This window comes from Emydura macquarii, unplaced genomic scaffold (genome assembly GCF_026122565.2).
Source record: "Emydura macquarii macquarii isolate MOO-44397 ecotype Brisbane River unplaced genomic scaffold, CSIRO-AGI_Emac_v2 contig_499, whole genome shotgun sequence".
In the NCBI taxonomy this organism is placed as follows: domain Eukaryota; kingdom Metazoa; phylum Chordata; order Testudines; family Chelidae; genus Emydura; species Emydura macquarii.
The window spans coordinates 877,828-899,176 of NW_027130636.1; the positions used below are offsets into that span (position 1 = coordinate 877,828).

Below are 21,349 nucleotides of genomic sequence, written 5' to 3' on the forward strand. Positions count from 1 at the left end.
CTTTTGTTGGGCTCCAACCATAAAATCAATCAAATCAAAATCTGAAACATCAAAATTTAAGAGGAGCCTTTACTAAAACCAAACCTCTACCTTACACAGAAGACCTGTAAGTATAAAAATGTGGTAAAATATTTTGTGATATGCCATATCGGAGGACAGCGAATTGTCTCATGTGCAAAAATCCTCCTATGTATTTGTGCAGTGATTATGAAACTGCCTGGAAGTCGAGATTCCTTTCACACACTTTCCCAATTATTGTTAGGTCTCTTCAGTGCCCGCTGAATGTCACTCATCCCACTAATTAAACTATGGGCCTCAATTCCCTGGTTTTGGGTTTACCCTGTTCCAGCAACATTACACACTGTACAGCTGAGGCTGGGAACCTTCCACCACCACAAGGGGCCCTATGCCCCTCCCCCGCCACATACAGCAGGCCTTAGACAGCTAAGCTTATGGCAAGCTCTCTCCTTTGCGTCCCCTCACACAGAGGAGCCATGGGGAGCCACATACACACACCCCCCACGGGCCCTGGGAAACCCCACCTCCACATATACACCCCATACACACAGTGGGGCCCCTCCACCGACCACACGCACACCAGGACTTAGGGGGACCCTCTTTACCCACACATGGGGGACCGTGGAGAGACTTCCCTCTCCACGCTCCCCCGCCCTCCCACACTCAGCGGGGCGCTGGGGATCCCTCCCTCTTGTCCACGCCCGCCCGCAAACACACACTGTGGAGCGCTGGGGTGCTCCCCTCTCCAAGCACATCCCCTCCCCAAGCACTCCCCCAAATACACACAGCGGGGCGCTGGGGAGCCCTCGGACCGCTGACCCCGACACCTGCCTCCCCACGGCCGGCCCGAGCCGGGGCCTCCCCCCGGGGCACTCACCGATCAGCCTGCGCACCTCCTCCTCGCTCATGTAGAGGCTGAGGCCGGGGCCGGCGAGGGGCCCCACGCCGAGCGGTTCGGAGCTGGGGTTCGCCTGGCTCTCAGCCCCCGCGGCCAGCAGCAGCAGCAGCGGCAGGAGGAGATGGCGGCGCGGGGCCCGCCGCCGAAGCGCGGGGCCGCCGGGCAGCACACGGCCCTCGCCGCTACGGGGCCGCCCCGTGGCCTCTGCCCCGCGGCCCCCGCCCGGACTGCCCGGCCCCATCGCTCCCCGGGGAGCGGACCCCGGCCGGCCCCTCACACGCCGCAGCCCGCCCCGCCGCCGCTCATGCTCGCGCTCCCCTCCCGCCAGCCAGGCCGCCCGCGACTGCGAGTCCGCCGCGCCCGCCGCAGGCCCCGCCCCCGGGCTGGGTTCCCTCTGACCGCCGCGCGGCGCTGCCAGCCGCCTGAGCTCGCTCGCGCGCGCCACCTCCGCTACAGACGGCCGACCCGCGCAGCGCGCGCCAGAGCCGGTTCGCTTCGGGAGTCCCGCGCATGCGCCGCGCCGACCCGCACGCGGCGTGCGCATTAGCCACGCCCCTTCCCTCGGTTAACAACTGACCCCGCCCTTTCCCCGTGTAACCTAATAGCCTCTCAGGCCCCGCCCCTTCTATCACCTCGTGGCCCTGCCCCTCATAGATTTTATTACCTCACGGCCCCTCTGCTCCTCCTATAACCTCAAATGACCCATCAATATGGCCCCCAATGGTTCCCCCATCATTTATGTGACACACTTCCCTGTTCCCTTTATTACTCAGTGGCCCCACTACTTCCCAGCATTGTGCCCCAATCTGTAACCCCGTCCCCTTGCACCTCCTGCCTTCCCCCCATTTAGGGTGACCAGATGTCCTGAATTTATAGGGGCAGTCCCAACATGCCAGGCTTTGTCTTATATAGGCACCTATTACTTCCCACCCCCTCCCGATTTTTCACACTTGCCATGGGGTCACCCTATTCCCATTAGTCCATACATCCCCCCCTCTTCTCCACACAATTCCCTTCAAAATGCTCCTGTCTATTTTTCCTCTTGGTGTACCATCTTCCCTTCCTGCTCAACTCTCTTTATCTTTTCCAGGGCCCTCCCCTGCTGAGGCATAGGCACTATAGGCCCGTGGCTAGGGTCCCTCAGCTCTTGGAATCATATGGTCATACCAGAATCACAGCTTTGATTTAAAAAAAAATGTTTCTAACCCTCGTGGATGGGTAAAAAAGCTTGAAAATGGGACCCAAGTGTAACTGATGTAGTCATGTCTGCTTGATTCTGCAGAAAGGGTAGAAAGTAACTCCAAGCTAGAGAGGAACTGCCCTATGCATCCCTTAGGGGGTTTATTCCAAGATCCACTGTTCTGGAGTGCCCAGCAGGGAACTCTGTGTGGTGTAGGAGAGGAAGGGTGCTGCGGGCCCAGCCCACCTACCCACTCAAATGGATACATCCTGGCTGCTGGAGTAAGTACCGGGAGGTTCCTTTTCTGCCAGCTCTGAGGGTGAGGGAGGATTTCTGCTGCTCCTGAAAGAAGGGGGGGAGGGCCTATCCAGCACTGTCACTTTATATTGGGAACAAGACCATAGGGTGGGGTGAGACCACAGAACCAGAGCCATAGGGTCCCATGTCATGGTATGTCTATACCCCCACTTGCCTTAGGTCAGCTTTGCCTCTTCCTTTCTTTTTCTTTCCTTAGGCACTGCTGTTGGCACTGCTCTACCTATGGCCTCCATGAAATGGTTGGCACATCCGATTTTTGAACCACTTGTACCAACCTTCTTTTTAAGAGCGTATGCCCTCTGCATATCATTTCTATATCGGTTCTTACACCACATTCATCACTATTGTTCCTGAGCACGTGCCTGTCGTACATTAAGCAAGATGATTAACATCTGTCACGTGTTGTTTGTTCTCTTATCCTCGCACCACGGGAGAAGTGCATGCAGTGGAGTTTCTTGGTTGGCAGGGTTATTGGTTTCTTTCATACATGTCATGACCCAACCCTCCACCCAGCAGCCTGCACCTGAAACCCACAAAGCCAAGCCCCAGTGCAAGGCTCTGCCCTTGAGGTCTAATTGGTGGAGTTCCAGAAAAACTGATTGGCGCTGGCCCTACTCCAGCCAGGAGGCTGTCTGAACAACTGGGCTTTACCCTGCTCCAGACTGTGTGCCTTGTGCTTCTTGTTACCCGCTCCTGCTTCCCTAGCTTGATCGCCTGGCATTCCGAACACACCTGACTCCGACATATGACTTGGGGTTCCTGACCTCCAGTTTGTCTCCTGCTTCTCACCTCCTGATATCCTGACCCCATTGACTTGACTACTGTCTCATGACTGCACACTTTGGCTCCAATCATGAGGCATGGCCACCCATGACCTGGATGTGACAGCACACATGTTGCGATGTATTTATGTTAGAGAAAGCAAGGTGAAAGCAGTTAAAAAAGAAGGTGGTGAGGTTTGTGATGGCCTGTAGGTCCTGGGTAAGTTCATTCCACAGTCCCAGCCCAGCCCCCCAAGAAAGTTCTAGCTCCTACACACATGAGCTTTACCCTTATCGTACAGGGTTTCAGTGAGCTAAAGTGAAGTTGTCAACCATAGTCTTCATCCCAGAGCTTTAGGTTCTTTTAGAGAGCTGGGGCCCAGGTCATGGAGGACTTTGAAGGTAAGGACTGAGACATTGAACTTGATTTGAAATTCTATGGGAAGCTGGAGTAGAGAATGGAGGATACAAGTCTGATGTACTCATAATAGCCTTTATTGCTGAGGAGATGCAGTGCAGTGTTCTGTACCAGAGTTTCCTAAGCCAAGGCATGTCGCATTGGTGTAGGCCAGCCAGAAGAAGATGAAGACATAACAACAGAGGCTAGGTCATTGTTCACCAGGATGGGACAGATTCTCCAAGCCTACCAGAAATGGTAGAAAACATTTTTCGTAGATGCTGCTACATGAGAGCTCAGCATTAGTGAGAAACCCAACAGCACTCCTAAAGTATGAACTGAATTGGCCAACTGTGGAGGTGTACTTCCAACCAAAGGAGTCTCCATTATGGCTGCAAGCTCTTCAAAGTGCTTTCCGCTGCCCACCAGTGTTGCTTCTGCTTTGCTCAGTTCAATTTCAACCCACTGTTCTTCATCCGGAAGCTCATGATCTTGTCCACGCACTGGGCCATCCTGGCAGTAGTGTTGTGCTGAGCTTTGTGTCATTTGCATATTGCTGGCATTTAAGTCCATGTCATCTGACCTGTGGCTGCCTGTAGGCATTGAAAACGAACGGAGAGAGAAATGATCACTGTGGAACCCCCCAAGTGAGGGGTCTGGTTGTGAAGGTTCAGTTTCCCATCACTACTTGCTGGGTACATCCCCAAGGAAGAAAGGAACTGCCACCTCTCTCGGGCATGATAGCGGTATCTCATGATCAACAGGGCCCAATGCTACAGAGAGGTCCAGGAGAATGAGAATGGAGGTCTGCCCTTTCTTCATTGCAGGAGATTATCCATCATGCCACTTAAGCAGTTTCAGTTCCCTGTTCTGGCTTGAGTCCAGACTGAGCCAGGTGTAAAATAGTAGAATATTTGGAATTAGAAGATATGATTTCTGCCTTCAGGTCATTTCTCTGTTCTTTCTGAGAATCCTCCAGATCTTGTTTTAATCCCTTCTGGCCTGCTTTTATTGCATCTCGGGCAGCTTTGATTTCTTCAGGTGCCTCAGCTATTTGTTACATCTTGGTTCAAAAGGGATAGTTTACAATTTTTGTCCTTAGAACCTTGCTACTGCTGCTGCCATCAGCATTGCCTCTAGGCTGGGGGGTGGTCAGTTTTTGGAAAGTGACCTGCTGCAAGCCCTATTTGATGTCTTGAAGTCCGGGGTAAAAGTCGCCTTCATGAGGCTCTGGAGTGCTGTAATACACCTGTCTTTGTCTTGGAATAATCCCAGGGATAGACTCTGGTTACCATATCCAAGACAAGCATTATAAGCACTTCAGCTGCTGAAGCTCTATGGACCCTAATACCGGCTTGGTTCCAATACATATGCCCTCACAGTCTTTAACACCACACTCCTCCCCGGGTCTCAAGACCCCCTGCCTCTGGGACCCCTCCTCCCAAGTGCCACTGAGGCACACTGATCTTTCACTCTCGCCAGCAGGAGGGAAAAAACAACACATTCACCATGCTGCTCTCTGACTCCCCACTGCTCATTGATTCATCAAACAGCTCTGGTGTAATTTGCTGTTACAGTATATTCATGAGACTTACTAAGCCATGCACACACAGACAGCTCTGGAAACCCCTGCTTAGTCATCCAGGGCAGCCACCAGACACTGCCCTTCCTTACCACCCTCGCTCCGGACCCAGAGATTCACACCTAACAGATTCATCATGCTGCCCACTGCTGACTTATGACCACTCAGCCAATTCACCACAGCCTTCATTTATTATTAAGTTACATCTGTCTGCTACACTGCAGCGAATAGTTATGTATTTTCCTCATCCTTCTGACCTGCCAAGCAGGATTCTGCAGCTTTGTCTCAGGTGTGGAACCTGGCAAACCAAGAGAGCTTCATGCCGTTGGGAAATTGCGGATGCTGATTGACTGGTGAGTATTTATAATCAGTACAAGACAGGGGGCAAGTCTTTCCAACCCCTGAAAATATCTATGTACAGAATATAGCAAATTCTGCTCTTGTCATTGCTATAGTAACGGAGGCCTTGCCCTCCCCACAATAACCTTCATTTATTTAACGGCTTGAACTATAGGGAAAAAAACAAACCAGATGAACACTGGACATGGAATGGAAAATTACATGGGACACTTTACTGTACTTTGGTGGATGTGGAGAGGATTGAGCGATGCTGATTGCTGATGCATTCAGACACAGTACACAGCCAGTCTGCAAAAGAGCCCTATATACCAGTGGATCTCAAACTTTTTGTACCGGTGACCCCTTTTGCACAGCAAGCCTCTGAGTGCGACCCCCCCTCTGGTCCCCCTGGGTACTGCATTGCCTCTTTGCCCCTGACCCTCATGAGCTCCCCACTCCCCCTTCACTCCTAACCCCCACACTGTGCCCCCTTTGCCCCTAATCCCTGCACACATACACCCTGCGCCCCCATGGTGAAACTGACCTGCATGCACGGAGAGGCTAGTATTGCTGCTCGCTCCCCCCTCGAATGCTGTTCCTCCATGCACCCTAGGAAGCTATGGGCAGAGGTGGAGTGAGGAGCAACATCAGGGCTCCCTGCATCCAGGTCACTTTCCTCACTTGGACTGTGTAAGGGGAGGGCAGAGAGCAGCAGCTCCTGATGCTCACCTCACAGAATTGCCCAGGTGGGGGATGCAGGGAACCCTGGAGTTGCTCCTTGTTTCCCTCCCCCACCAAAGCTCCCTGGGGAGGGGGGCTGGAGGAATGTTGGGGGGGGGGATGAGCAGTATCTGTGTTTCACTGCTCACTCCCCCCCTTGCTCCCCCATGTTCCGCAGCCAGGAGGAAGCAGGGAGCTCACAGCCCAACTCCTGGGTGGGTTGGGGCTCACAACCCCCAAAGCCTGGGCGGGGTCAGGGCTCACACTCGTAACCCCCACATAACCACATCATGACTCCTGAGGGGTCGTGACCCTCAGTTTGAGAACCAATGCTCTATACCAAAAGTTCACCCACAAGGGAGACAGTTGTCTCACCCTTCGAAATACAGGACCTGGATGTGTATCTGTATTTTCAGCTCAGACATGGGCAAAAAAGAAATCTCAGACTCCAGACATTTTCTAATGCACCTCAGTGAAGACCTATGGGCAGATAGGGTATTTGCAAGTCTAAAATTATCCAGGATAAAAATGAGACTCATCTATCAGCTTCAAGACTTCTGAAAGACTATCCAAAAAAGGCATTTGTGAAGCTAATGCACAAAATTATCATGAATTGCACCAGGTTCTAATTGAACATGAAATGATGCAATCCCCTATTACCTGTAATCAGATAATGCAAAATCAGCATGCCTTGATAAGGGCCCTTACTTATTCTCCTAAACCATAGAATTGTTTTGTAGTAGCAAAATTGCAACAAACCATTCTTCAGGATGCTGAGAGTAAAAGATCTTCACAGCCTAATTACTCTGTTGCGCAACAGATCACTCTAAAATGGATGAAATGATCTTTCTTGAAGCTCTGACACTTTCTCTAATGGAATACAGGTCTTTGAACATCTGCTTGAATGTCTGAAATCTGTTATAGATTTCATCATGGACAACTTCTGTTGGTACTGTTGTACTATCCCTTCATAGGGCTGCAAAGAACAAATTATTGACCAAGCAAAATATAGCAAAGTCTAGCATGCAATTTGCTTCACAGTGCTATTTGGAGCAGCACTCGTGCAAAACATGCCTATATGTATCTTTGATAGCACATTGGACACAGATGGAACTAACTGGTGAGAACAATAGGCCCACATGATTGGGCAGTCTTACATGAGCGAAGGCTTTTGCTCAAATATCAATGCTATCTAAGAGAGACTATCAAATACTAATGCTATCTAAGGTGAGTGAAGTAATACCTTTTACTGAACCAACTTATGTTGGTGAAAGAGACGCGTTTGAGCTATACATGGCTACAGAAGAGCTCTGTGTAACTCAAAAGCTTGTCTCATTCGCCAATAGAAGTTGGTCCAATAAAAGGAGTTACCTCACCCACATTATCTCGCTAATATTCTGGGACCAATACAGCTACAACACAGCAAGCAACAAATGTTCACCAGTAACACCTGATCCAGGATTATGTCACTCACATTGAAATGATCACTTTTGCACACAGGACTCTTCAGGCCACAGCTATCAAACATGGTATGTATTCTCTCTCAAAATCAGTGGGGCATCTTAAAGACAGTGATATGTTTTTTATGGCCATCTGAGCAATCCCATGGCCTATGTATTCAACAGGTTCCCCTGAGACAGATCATCCACCATACCCAGATTTGGTTATCTTCAATGGAAGATACAGATTCTTCAGCACTCCACAGAAACAATGGCATAGATTGTTCCACTGTCCAACAAAGAACAAGTTTGTGTCTTTACCACCTTGTGAGTGAGCCCCTCATCTCAAAGGTGTTCTCTTCATGGAAGTTAGGAAGTGGGGGGAAGCATCGCTTTTGGTCAGTCCAAATGAAGAAAGCAGCTATCAGTGGGATAGGATTAGCTATTCTGAGCATGACCAAGACATGATGGCAGGGATCAGAGTAGAACCAAGCAGCCAGTCTCTTTCTGGTTGGCTGTGTATTTTACTGAACTAAACAGCTTAGGGAGGCTTGTTGAGACCATAGCACTACAGTATTTAAAAGAGCCAAATGAATCCAGTCCAAATACTCCTGGGATATTGGCCTGCCAAAGGGTGTTAGCGGCCTGGGTGGCAGGGAGTGATAGTGACTCTTGGAATGCAAAAGGGGCCCTTGTGGTCTTCGAGCCCTGTGCCTCAGTTTCCCCAGCAAGTAAGGTGACATCCACTGTCCAGTGGGAATCTTGGTCCCAGAAGAATCCTCTCAGTAGCTCAAAGGGAAGACAACTGTACTCAATTGACAGAGTCTCACAGAAGGCAGACAGTTTGGAGAAAGGTGGCTGCCCCTGGAAAAGCGGTTCTCCACCGAGAAGATTCGATCAGGAACCGAGGGTGGACTCTGCCTGAACTGCCAGAGCTGCAGACTTTGTTTTGAAGTTTGTCGTGCTGACTGGCTGAAAACAGATCAGCAGGCCTCGTGAGGAAAGGAGGGTGGGTTCCCCCCTTCAAAAGTGCTTGCTTGGGACAAAGGCTGTGGCGCTGGGCTCTGCCCCATAGCCACAAAGGAAAAAGAGCTTTCATCGATTTGTTCTGTTTTCCCACTAGAATGCAATAGGTGGCCTGATTCCCCATGGCCTTGCACCTTTTCTTGTCATTTACACGTGTGCAAAATGAGTACAATGCACTGCCAGAACAAAATCCTTCACCCACACCTGTGAGGAGTCTGTCACACTCACATCGCAGAGGTTCAAGAGATGAGACAAGGTGCAAGGCAGTGGAAAATGAGTTTACTTATATGTTATCCCCTTAAGCACAGAGGTCCAAAATGACACCAAATTAGTAGTGAAACTTGTTTACATCAAGAGCACAAACAATACCTGTAGACAAGTGGCTGCCTCACGGATCCCTCTGGTGGCCTCAGGGCAGCCCTGCACACAGCCCTTCCCCTCAGTTTCCACTCTTGGACCCCCCTGCCATAAACACCACACAGAGGTTTTCCACACCAGTCCAATCACAACAGTCAGCCCTCCATAGGGCCTGATTTTTTAACTTGAAGTTCAAAATTAAAAATTTTTCCTTCCAGCCAGGTACAGCCCAAACTGCCATGTTCTGATGAGAGTCCTTCTTGCCTTAACAGGCTACTTTCAGTTCATCCTAGCCGAGAAATTTCCCCATTCTCAGGAGCCTCTCTCACCCTCTGCAGTCTCACCCTAACTGCCTGAGCTTCTCCTTGACTCCAGCCACCTTCTGTTCCTATTGCTATTGATTCCCCTCAGGTGGGGCTCATGCTGTAATCAGGGCTGGGTTGATCTTAGGCTCTCCAGCCCAGGCAAGCCACCCTGTTCCAATACCATTGCCAAATTAGGACTATGTATGATTTTACCCATTTAAAAATGGTGGTATCAATGTTTGTACCAGCAGGCAACTGAGAGATTCAAAGCGGGAGAGTGTGTGTGCGCACACGCACGTGTGCATACACAGAAGATGGGCAAACTTCCTGTAAGTCTTCTTGCAAGCATGTTAGCAAATTTGATTGCAACTAATATCTTTTTAAAAGGCATTTCCTCCTTTAAGAAATGACAGACTCAGACACGTGATCAACGTTAGATATTTCTTTGCATTTCTTGTGAATATACAACCTATCTACTGTAACTCACTGAGTCATTAAAATATAAGGCCACCAAAAACATACAAACCAAATACAAATAAGCATGCATTTGAGAGATACCTGCTAGACCCAGGACATACATGAAGGGCAAACTCATTCCTGGAGTATTTCCACTGCAGTGAATACTTACACCAGAGGGAATTTGGCCTTTAAAGGCTAGACAGCAAGATAAGTGTAGGCCGATTGCTGTACTGAGCTCTGATAGTGAAGTTATCATTAAGATTTTAACCACTAGACTGGAAAGGATAATAGATGCTATTATGCAGAAGCCAAAAGTAGGTTTCTTGATGTCAAGCAACATATAATTTGAGAAAGGTGAAACATACAATTCACTTGGCCCGTTCATACGCTAAAGATCTTCTGTTGATTTATTTGGCTGCATAGATTTTTGGCCAAGTCTAGTTTCTCTGATTCTGTTCTTTTAAAACTGGTCTAGCTAAGGGTAAATTGCAAGGGAAAGTATAAAGTCTGTATATAGGAAGCTTCTAGCAACAGCTTTAAATTAATAAAGCTCCTACAGAAGACTTTTGCCCGACCAGTTAAGAAGGATGCATGGCTTCTTACCTGGTCAATATTATTTCAAGAATCTCTTTCCTCTATTTTGTCCTACAAGAACTGGACAAATTGAGATTTTCCATCTGTAAAAATAAATATACAAAAGAACATGGATCTCAATAAATGTCATTGATGAAAATTTGATACATTAGGACATTTTGCCTGGTCAATAGACAGCATCTGAAACACATGGACATTAATATGAGCTTTTGAAAGCAGGGGCCTCATCCTTTACTGCCCTGTATACTCTTTTACACCTGGACAAAGAAGGTATAAAGGGTTATTAAGTCAGAATGGTAGCATCCTACATGCACTTTGCCCAGCTATAAATGACTGTGCACGGGTGCAAGGCACTGGAGAATTAGGCCCTTAGTGTTAGACGTCAGGCAGATGTCATTCAGGTGGCTCACAATCATTCTTCAGACATTTCTGGTGCTGTCTAAAAACAATGTGCATTTTTCCCGTAGAAGTACAAAGCAGCTGGAATGCACCTGTGAATCTGAGCCAGTATCTTCATTGGGGATGGGTGATTCCCGTAGTATCGATCATTCAAATGGCAAGAATATTGGCAAACAGTGTGGACCTGCCCATGCAGCCCAAAGGATCATATTCTGTTCTACATCTCCTCCAGAAAAACCCAGCACTTCTAGCAGCACAGTGCTCCTCAACTCCATGCTGGGAGCTAGGTTCAATACAGACTCAGAGGGAAGAGTGCTACCTACTGAGTCATTAACACCACAACCTGTATTATCCGAGATTTCCCTGAAGACTTCCCCTTTTCAGCTTCTGACCCAGCCTACATGTACTTACACTGTGAGAGGCAACAAGAGGATTCTTGAAGATGGTTGGCTATAAGCCTTGAGAGGAAATCTCTCTGCGTTCGTGAAATTCCATGGGATTTTTAATTTACACCTGAACAGTCACCAAAAATGGCCAGAAGAGATTTCAGATTAGAGAGACATGGGCAAAGATGCCCCCTTGCCAAGGCTGTGTCTATACTAGACCCTTTCAGGAAATCTCCTGTGATTACACTTCGCCTGGTGAAGCTCCAGCAATGGCAGCAATGACAGCTGAACCTTCACAGTGGTAGTAAAAATGCTGAACACCTGAGCCTTGTCCACCATCATGCTCCCACCAGCAGTAGTTCAGTGGTTGTGAATTTCCAAAAAAACCCTTAGTGTATATATCACAAGAAGAAGGAAGGCATGTGCTCTAGGAGATTGGATGCTGTAGATGGAGAACTGGAGGGACGATGTGTCTTGGGACACCATGGCGTGGCTGGAGCAAGAACTGATTTAGGAGTTGGATGGGGAAACAGCACACTTTGTACAGTCAGAGAAAGTTTGCTCTGGATACGCCTGGAGATGCCAGGGCTCTCCTGCAATACAAGAAACGAACTCTAGCACAACTTGATGTTCCCAGCACACATTCATTTGTATGTATGTAGCAATGGAAACTGAAGAAGACCCATTCATGGTACAGCAGAAGGAATCAACAGATCCATGGAACAGGTTGTCATAGGAACACAGCATCCTTCATTTTAATATGAAGGTTCCACTGATTGTACTGAACTAGCTAAGCAAGCGGCTGATACTGAAATCTCTGAAGTCACACCAGTTGGTGGTGTCGTCACACATCGCCATGACACCTGACAGAACCTTCAAGTGTCATTTGATTCCCAGCAGTGGCTCACGTGACTCTGTACAATCTGTTCTGTGCTCCATAAGCTGTGAGTTTTGGAGATACAAGTTGAGAAGTGGAGAGGAACCAGTCACTTTTCACCAGCCAAACCCTTGCATCACCCCACCCATGTGGAGACAGAGAATGCAGAAGGCTTGGAGGACTGTGACAGACCCTTGTCTCAGTCCCAGATCAGAGACCTCCAGGGTTTCCTGCTGAAGGTTCAGCTGTTGTGAAGTCTGCCAGGAACGCAGGAGTCTGTACAGGAGATTTCAAGTGAGCCCTGGGAATGTGTCCTATCCACAATCATGTAAGGGGTGGCGTGATGATCAAAGAGTCTGAGCTAAGACAGTAGCTTGGTTTCCCAATCCCCATGCTCAGATCCTGTGTGGAGGGACACTCTTGGATGTCCTCCTCTGGCTGCTATGGGACATTCCGAGGCCTTCTGCTTCACCGCCACAGGGCTTACTACCATGCATTGCTACCTTTCGCTTTGCTTTTGCAAATATGGGGCCCGTTCCCCTGCAGATTGTGCAGTTGCTTACACCAGTGCAGAGTGAGAATAAAACGGTACCAGATCAGCCTGCTAGTGGTTCATGCCCACTTGACAGACCCTGGCCCCCTGAGAAGGCTGCCTTGCACTGTTCCGGTGGCACAAAGCCACTTTGAAGCTGGTTTAGACCCCTGTAAAGTTGTGGTGGCTAGGTGTGTGTGGGGAGAAAATTCAAACCCCCTCAGCAACACCACTATGCTGGACACCCCTCTCTCTTCCCCCAGTGTAGAGTGCTTCTCTTGACATAGCTAATGTCATTCGAGGAGGTAGTGTGGCTATGCCGACAGAAGATCGCCTTCTGCTGGTTTACACTGTGTCTACACTCTACACGGCCAGCATAGCTACACCAGCCAGACAAGTCCTCAGCCAGTTATGTGAGGATTCCCGTGCTGACAGGAAAGCTCCAGCTAGTATGGTGCTAGCTCTAGTCCCTAATGTAGGGGGTGTGCTGGTGAAAGTCATGTGGACAGAGCACTCAGCAATCCACGGCTGCCCTTGGGTGGCCACTGCAGCCAGGTGTAAGTTAGAACAGTGTGGAGGCTGCTCTAAATTACACTGTGGGTTGGGACATGCAAAGGTGACTTATCGCCCCCCTTCCCCCCCGAAAGCAGAGATCTAGTGCAGCTGAGGATCTGGCATGCTTTCTCCAAGCATAAATGATGTCACAAGGTGCAAGGCAGTGGAAAGATCAGGCCCATAATGTTAAAAAACAAAATGAAAAACCCTCCACAAAGCCTCTCCCGATGCCATAGTCAATAAGCATTAACACATTTTGGGTCCCGGGTTCGTTCACTTATTTGTATTTGTTGTCCACTAGTACACAAGTGGGGTCTGGAACCACCCTGCCAGAACCTCCCTGCTCTAATCGGGCTGCAAATGGAGCTTTTCTGACAGGAAGAAAGAATGAAAGAACACCCGTGTTGGACTGAATTCGGAGCAGACCAGGGATGAGGTGGGGATGGGGAAAGTGTGGGGTTTCTGGGATGCCTGGGGGACTCAAGCACCTCATCCAGCAGGTGGCTATTTGTTTTAAAAATCCAATGGAGTACGTATGGTCCGAGTGTTGTTTACGGTCCTGCTCTTTCTCCAGTCTGGCTTACAGCTAACTGTAAGGGGGTGCCTTAAGGAACGGAGGAGTCTAATGATGGGGCTGATGTTGCTTCATGGGGAATTTCAACACAGGCACCGTACCACCCTGACGCCTCTCCCCACCTCCCAGGACCAAAGCAGGGTCAGTAGCTACATCTTAGTGGGCATTCAAGAGGGGTTTGCTCACCGGACCAAACATAATCCCAGGGCTGCAGCACTAGAGGCGTCTGGTTGCTGATGCCGCAGAACCAAAGGCCCCCCTCCTGCAAGGTACATATGTCCACAGAACGGGGCAATCCACTTCAGCATGACCAGCAGGCTTGCTAAAGGGCGGGGGTTGGGTTGTATATGCCTCCAGGGGATGAACTGCTTTGCCAGACCTGTAGAGCACCTCCCATGCCCACAATCTTCTGTCCCCAAGCAATACCTCTCCCCCAGTAGATGCACCATACATAGAACCATAGAAGATTAGGGATGGAAGGGACCTCAGGAGGTCATCTAGTCCAACCCCCTGCTCAAAGCAGGACCACATGCCTTCTTGATAGTCGCAAAACCTACCTCACATGCCCTCCTTCTCCCACATCCTTCTCTGTGCGATTCTCCCGTTTCTCTCTTGCAAGGACATGGTTGGGGCAGAGGAGAGGACCCAGAAAAATGGTCAAAGCTCCAAATCATTTCCGCCCTAATCAGAAGAAAAGGGGTAGAATTCCCAGGACCCCATCTCTTAGTTTTCCCATCACTTTCCCCTCACCTCTAAGAGGGAATCTAGGGTAGTTGCGAGAATGGACTTCATGCTTACGTGTATAGGCAGACACACACCAACAGCAGTAAAAGGGATCCGCAAAGGGCAAAGAACAACTGGGTTTATGCTCTGTTTTGCTCCTGTATGATGTAGAAATATGGCCTGAAATAGTTATTCCCCAACCCCTGCATTTTAAAAAAACAAAAACTCTAAAAGTATCAGGCATATCAAATTTTGTCAGCTCTTTCTTGGCTGGGAGGGCTCAGTCTAAAGACCCAGAGAAGTGGATTGAGAGCTTTCTCAACCCTTGAAGATTCAGTGCTACTGCATCTTAGTTAACAAAAAAGAAATGATATCCTGTTTCCCAGGGGTTTTAGTTAAGTTAGGGCTTCCTTTCTCAGACCATTCGGTTTCACTTCCTCAGTACCACTTTTGAGGTCATATGTTTACTAGCTCCCCAGTCATCCACAGAGGCTGCCAGTGAGACACAGGGTGGAGAAGATCGGAATTTCTAAAGTTAAAAACAAGCAGAAAACAAAAATCAAACTGTTTTTACTCTATCAGCAGCAAACGGAAACCAGCCTCCCTCCTGGGCCTTCTGCATTCATCATGAAGATGCAAATAAGATGGAACAGGCCCAATTTATTACCTTTCCGTGTCCGCTTTAGGCGGCTGGGCCAAGCACAGCTGAGTCATGGATCTGAGGTAAGGAGAGAAGATGCCAGGTAACCTCAGGCCTCCTACTTCCATTTCTTAGAGACAGGGCTGCTGGCAAGTACTGCAGGATCCTCATCCTTGCCATGGGAGCTGGGCTATATAAAGGGAAACGTAACACACCGAAGGGAAAGGCAAATCTTGTATGCAAGTTACTGTAGATGTAGCATCAAATGCAAAAGCATTCCAAGACTGTGAACCTAACAAGCTAACTATAGCTAGGAGAGCATTAAACAAGCAGAGGTTGGCGTGGAGCATCTGAATATTATTACAGCCTGTGGTCGGTAGGATACATACCATTCTTTTGTTTGCCTTATAAGGGGAGTGGCATCTGGTGTAATAATGCTGAACATGAAAGAAATTGCTCAGGTTTGGAGGCTAACCATCGCCTCTCTTTCCTTTTCTATATACTCATGGAATGCTGGCCAGATTATATCATAGTCTGGCCATTAATTGTTTCTATATTTCTGAAGCATTTTCATGGTCAATAGCTGCCAGAATCTTGGACCATTCTGTGACTGAGAAAGGCAGCACGTTTCCAATTACCAGCTGCTACATTTTGCTTTGCGTTCAGACAATCTGAACATAACTCTTGAGTGATACGCTGTTATAGGGACAGCTGTATCAGATGTCAAAAAGCAAGACGTTGGTGACAAAGATGAGCGGCAATATACGTTTGCTCAGCTTTCTAACCGTCTTTCAAAATCCCTATACAACTGGGCAGTTCTGGCATTACCCCACGGTTATCCTTCCAGATTTGTAATAGAAATAGTCAATGGGAATCTTTCCATTGACATCAGCAGACCTTGTATCATGTCCAAATAGCATTAAAATTCTCAGATATAAGGAGTGGTTTATTATTAGCATTGGCTTCTCCAACTAGCTCAGATCCAACTCACTGCTGTGGCAAAACTAGGGTCTCTGCCTCTTTCTCCCCATATGAGAATTTGGCTATGCCCTTCATAGACCATCAATGAGGCACTTTTCATTAAGAAAAAGTGCATCACCACACAGGAACATACCCCTGAAGCAGACATGTTCCTATTATACAGGTAAAAATGCATTCAAATCCCATTCTTCAGTCACACAGTTCAATTTTAAGCATGCATTTGTGGGAGAGCCTGTAAGTTTGCTATTTCAATAGCTTTCTTCCAATTCCCTCTCTTTTGGGCTTTGAACATACTCCATACCAATACAGCTCAAGACTTAACAGGAGTTTATCTCATTAAAATGCTTTGTGACTTGGGGTTTATTCCTTTCTCCTTACGCTGATGTGTCTTCACAGAGTCTGGCCTTTAAAATAAGGTTGTGGTCCAAGAAGTGATTATGGAAAGAGAGCCCCATCTTACTCCCGAGAGCACCCCACTGTGTGTGGTCAGAGTTGTAGCTGCAGAATTTACTTACAGAAATGGGGGATTAATTCTCCACTGCTTTACTCTGTGCATGGTCATTCCCAGCTGGGCAAGAGGAGGGGGAAGTGGGTGTGTGGAGCAATGGTGGGCCCCCTTGTGATTGGCAGTAGCGTAGCAGGCTCCTTCTCCAGCTCCTCCTGCTGACAGCCCACCTGGTCGTGGAGTGATCTGCCTCATCTGGAGACTAAGCCCTCCCGCTGGTCACATTTAGCCCCCTCCCTTCCAGTGTAAATAAAGAGTCCAACAAACTAATTCTTTGTCCCTGCCCAGGCTCCCTTACCCACCCACAGACCTTTTTCTCCTTCCCCACTTCCTGGGCTCCACAGGAGTGTCCTCCTGCTCTTGTCCTACAGCTTTCTCCCTGGAGGCCCAGGTCCAGACTCAATAGTCCCTCTCCCCATTATGTCCAGGGGTTTCTACCCCACTTTTTCTGGTGGGCGATAGGGGAACTCAGGCCCCCCACTCCTCTGGGCTCCAGTCCAGTTAACCTCTGCTCCCTCAGATCCCTTGGTGTCTCCTCGGACTTCTTCAGTCCTTAGCCTTCCTACAGCCCCTCCCTGGACTCACAGGACATCTACCTCTCTGTAGGCCCTTCCGCCACACCCTAGCAACCAGGAAGGGACTGCAGAGTTCTTCCTTCTCTACCTGCATCCCGCTCCTCAGCTGGGCTTCCTCCCTTTATTCTTCTCCCCCACAGCTAGCCTTCATCTTCACTTGGGCCTAGATTACCTTCCAGGTGCAGCCAGGTACATTAATTGAGCTCTCCAGCTCTAGTTAACCTTTTTAGTGCCAGTTATATTGGAGTACATACCCCAAAATAGTGTAAAATACTACCAAGCTGCTTTGGCACCAGCTTATAATCACTCTGTACAGGTGACAATAGCCACACAAAGTATGGGGCAACTGTGAATTGAGCTTCACTACTGTTTTTTATTCCTGCTAGTGATGCAGAAGAAATTCAGCAGGGCTGTGCTCCCAGTGGTGTAAGCCATGTCACCTTTGAGCCATGTGTCCACATGGTGCTGTGCTGCATGCATTGTAGCGTGAGTAAGGATTCTGAGGTTCCTTGCATTGCTTACAGGCTTGCAGCATTCTGGGGGATTTTTGCAGCTGATTGAGGGATACCTCCTAGAGGCCAGAGGAATTGTGTGGGAAGGGGGGAGCGGAAAATCAAACTCCATGCTCCCCATCCTAGAATCCACACGGTACCTGTGCCATTTCCAGCATACACTCTGCCACCACTGAGAAGGCCCTGTGAATGCTGAGGCAGAAAAGCAGGATCCTGTCCTATCTAACAACCTGCAATGTAAGGGTGTGAGTTTTTAGAGCTGCATGTGGATGCACAGACATTACTGTGTGAGCTACTTTTTGATGAGCTTAGTGATATGCATACTTCCAGTAGCTCAAAGCACAGAAAATTCCTAATGTTGCTCTATCTCTTGGAAAAAAAGAACTCGCATGTATTTCCCCTAATCTTTTGGCTCATTTCTAGGAGTTTCTAAGTGGTTTTCTGTTGCTGCTGAATTCAGATTCCTTTTCAGGTGACACCTTTCATGGAACAAAATAAAAAAAAGGGGAAGCTTTTAAGGATCATGGGTTCACCACAAATCTGATTTTAGTTAGTTAAAAAAAACCCCATGAAATGTTGCTTTAATTGGAAAATCTATAACTTCACTATGCTACCACCTGCTGTTAGAAAGTGGTAATTAAATGTTAGGAGAAGAGGCAAAATCTATTTGTACAAGAGCATTTTTCAAAGGAAAGTGACAGCTCTCGAGCTGTAACGCTGGGCAAATATTGTGCTATTCAGAACTTCATGACTCCTGTAGCTATTTAACTCTAACTATTTCTCCCGTCTCACTACCACCCTAATAAGTCTCCCATTTCCTACATTCTGACAACCTCCAGGACTCTCCTACCTTAAAGAAGATTTTCTAATGAACTCCAGCTGTGGGAGGAGGAATGTGTCTCCTGAAGCTCTTTGCAGCACATGATGTTAAACCACTGTGTGATTTAATTATTAACTGATCTAAGTTATTAACCAATCAAGACTATGTTATTACCAATTAAGTTATCAAAGTTATTAACTTATTTGCTGTGGGAATTATAAACTAAATATTTCCGTCATACTGTTTACATATGAATAGTACTATAGTAAATGAAATGAGGAATTCACTCTATTTTGGCTTGTCTGATCTCCGTTGCATTTCACCCAGTAATTCTTGCATTAAGCCATAACTTGTGGGTTGAGCTAGCTGCTAGCACATATTCAGGGGAAACTGTTTCTAATAGTGAAGGTAATTAACCTTTGGAGCAACTTACCAAAGAATGTCACTTGAAGTCTTTAAATCAAGCTTGGATATCTTTCTAAAACACTTTTTTACCTCAGCCACCAGATAGCGCTAAGTAATTTGTTCCATTGGTTAATTACCCTCAGTATTAAAAATCTGTGCCTTACTTCTACCCTGAGTTTATCACACTTCCCCAGAGACCAGAAGGGACTACAATTTTAAAAAATTGTGTCTTTTGTTCAGAATAAAACCACACATTAAGACGCTTATTGATGAATAACGCAAAGCTACCTGAAGCTGGACATGTTCATTGCCACGCTAGAACATGGGAAATCATAGCTTATGCTGTCTATTTTCTTTTGAGCACACATTCAATATCCAACAAATGGTGGTAGCGATGAGAACATCTATATTCATAGATGCATATCAAATCAGAAAAACCCTGTGTTTTTTAAGCGCACCAGGCTCAATTTTCGAGTTTCACACTCAAGGAGTGCTTTTAAACCTGCCCACTTGCTTTCAGTGTCTAAATGGTAGCTAAGCTCTTTCAAAAAATGGAGCCCACAAAATAGAAGGGGCTGATGCAAAGCCCACTGCCATCAGTGGGAAAACTCCCACTGACTTCAGAGGGTTTTGGATCTAGCCCCAAATGCACAGGTGCTCTGTCCTAAGCATTGCAGCCTTTGCAGAGTGTCTGGCGGCTGTGCTGGTAGAGTGGTGGCATTAGATGAGGTGGCAAGGCAAAATGGGAGCAAGGGATGGGATGGAAGGGGCATATTTTCAGGGGTTCAGGAAGAGGCAACAGGAGGGCATAGAGCTGGGTCTCTCTAGAAGTACCCTGACTTGGAAGAGCTCACATGAAAGGAAGGAGAGGGGGGTCATACAGTACCCTGGGCTCATTCAGTTCTTGGCCTGAAACTGCAACACAAAGTGGCAATGGTGACTGTGGTTTCTGAACATCTGTCCAGTGGATTTGGACTGACAGAGCCAGTTTGCATCACTGAGCCGCCTAGCTCTGCGGCATGGGCGCCCCCCTCCCCAGTGCTCCCCCCCAGGCCTGGTTTCAGGCTACAGGCAGCTTCCCTCAGTTTTCCCTTCTGCTTGGCTGGAGTCTTAGCCTCCTGCTGTGCTTTATAGGGCAAACACCCTGATCTCTCCTGAGGTTGGGGAGCTCAACCCCAGGCTCTCCAGCCCACAGGGCAAGCCCCCTGTTACAAGCCCGTAGACCAGCCTATGCTGGTGTCCTTTGAATGGCTGTATTGTGAAGCTGTGCAAGGCACGGTGGTAAATCATGGACTTAGCCTGGGTTCAAGCAAGAGATCTGCCTGTTAGTCCTGTGTCCGCTGATAAAAGTGCGATCGTCAGTTCGCAACTGGTGCAGTTCCACTCATGGTAGCCATGACAGGTGCACTAATGTAGACAAGATCTCCGTGCTTTTACCACCGGATTGTCTCAGTCGTGCTTGGAGCAGGGTTAGAGGACCCAGTGCTAACAATGCCTGAGTCCTCCTCAGTACATGTGTGCTGGGCCACATTTTGGGGTCCTTTTTGTTTTGTTTTGGGGAGTTGCGGTTTTTGGTTTTTTTGCATCAGCTTCTTGAAATGGCATTTATTCCTTATTGTTCTCTGGCTTTGAAATAAACTTCTGAAATTGAATTGTTTAATAAAAATTGAATGTGACTAAGCTGCCCTCTTCCCCCAAAAGTTCATATTTACAACTATTTTTTATTTTAAAAATGGAAAAAGGCCCAAATCTAAATTGGATTTTAAAAAAAGCCTGGACTATTTCGACCAGCCCAAAAATGATTTAAACATGTTTGAAAGTTTTTGCCTGATCTTCCCCCCCCCCCCCCCATTTTCAGACCCCCCTGTAACGCTGAATAACTTTACCAACACCACTGAACCTCCAGTTGCCCAACTCCAAGAATGGGAATGAATATAAAATATTATTATAAAGCTGGATATATCCAGCAGAAGGCACTGCTGTGTTTGACTACTGTCTGTGGAGCAGAGCCCAGCTACTGTACTCTCAATCTTCCCCAGCAGAGTTCCTAACCGGGATAGGAATGTTTTGCTTTGGTGCCACTAGATGTCAGTGTCCTCCAAGATTCAAGGAAAGATCCTGGGAGCAGAGCCTGAAGTAGCATCAGTTTGTCCATCTGCCTCAGACACTATTGAATATTTCCAGCACTTGCATCTCACTCTGGAGAATGTCAGTGGAGCTGTTTGCTTTGGGGGCACCTAAGGTATTTGTCTCGGCGGTGTTATTTGGGTACATGGCAGTTTGGGTAGTGAGTGAAAAGCGAACTGGCATTATCCACATTTAGGGTCTGATCCAATGCCCATCAAAGGCAAGTGGCATAGAATCATGGGGTTAGAAGGGACTGCAAGGGTCATCTAGTCTAAGATGCAGGATTTGTTGTGTCTAAATCATCCGAGACAGATGGCTATCCAACCTCCTTTTGAAAACCTCAAG

The 21,349-nt window shown here is 47.8% G+C and overlaps 1 protein-coding gene and 1 long non-coding RNA gene across 4 annotated transcripts in view; both read right to left on the reverse strand.

Moving 5' to 3' along the window:
• RYK (receptor like tyrosine kinase) overlaps window positions 1-1,475 on the reverse strand; it is a 96,816-nt gene extending 95,341 nt beyond the window's left edge. For both annotated transcript variants that reach the window (XM_067538705.1, XM_067538704.1), the window contains exon 1: window positions 896-1,475. In XM_067538705.1, the coding sequence (XP_067394806.1) occupies window positions 896-1,460 (565 nt within the window). In that variant the 5' untranslated portion in view covers window positions 1,461-1,475. The remainder of the gene's footprint in view (window positions 1-895) is intronic.
• Window positions 1,476-11,211: 9,736 nt separating this feature from the next.
• On the reverse strand, window positions 11,212-17,213 carry LOC137146955 (uncharacterized). Of its 2 annotated transcripts, none has more exons than XR_010918102.1 (3): window positions 16,576-17,213; window positions 15,107-15,269; window positions 11,212-11,771 (listed from the first exon to the last, which is right to left on the reverse strand). It is a non-coding gene; the product is annotated as an uncharacterized lncRNA (long non-coding RNA). The 2 variants fall into 2 exon arrangements; XR_010918103.1 differs by lacking the exon at window positions 11,212-11,771 and adding an exon at window positions 14,568-14,968.
• Window positions 17,214-21,349: the final 4,136 nt, after the last annotated feature.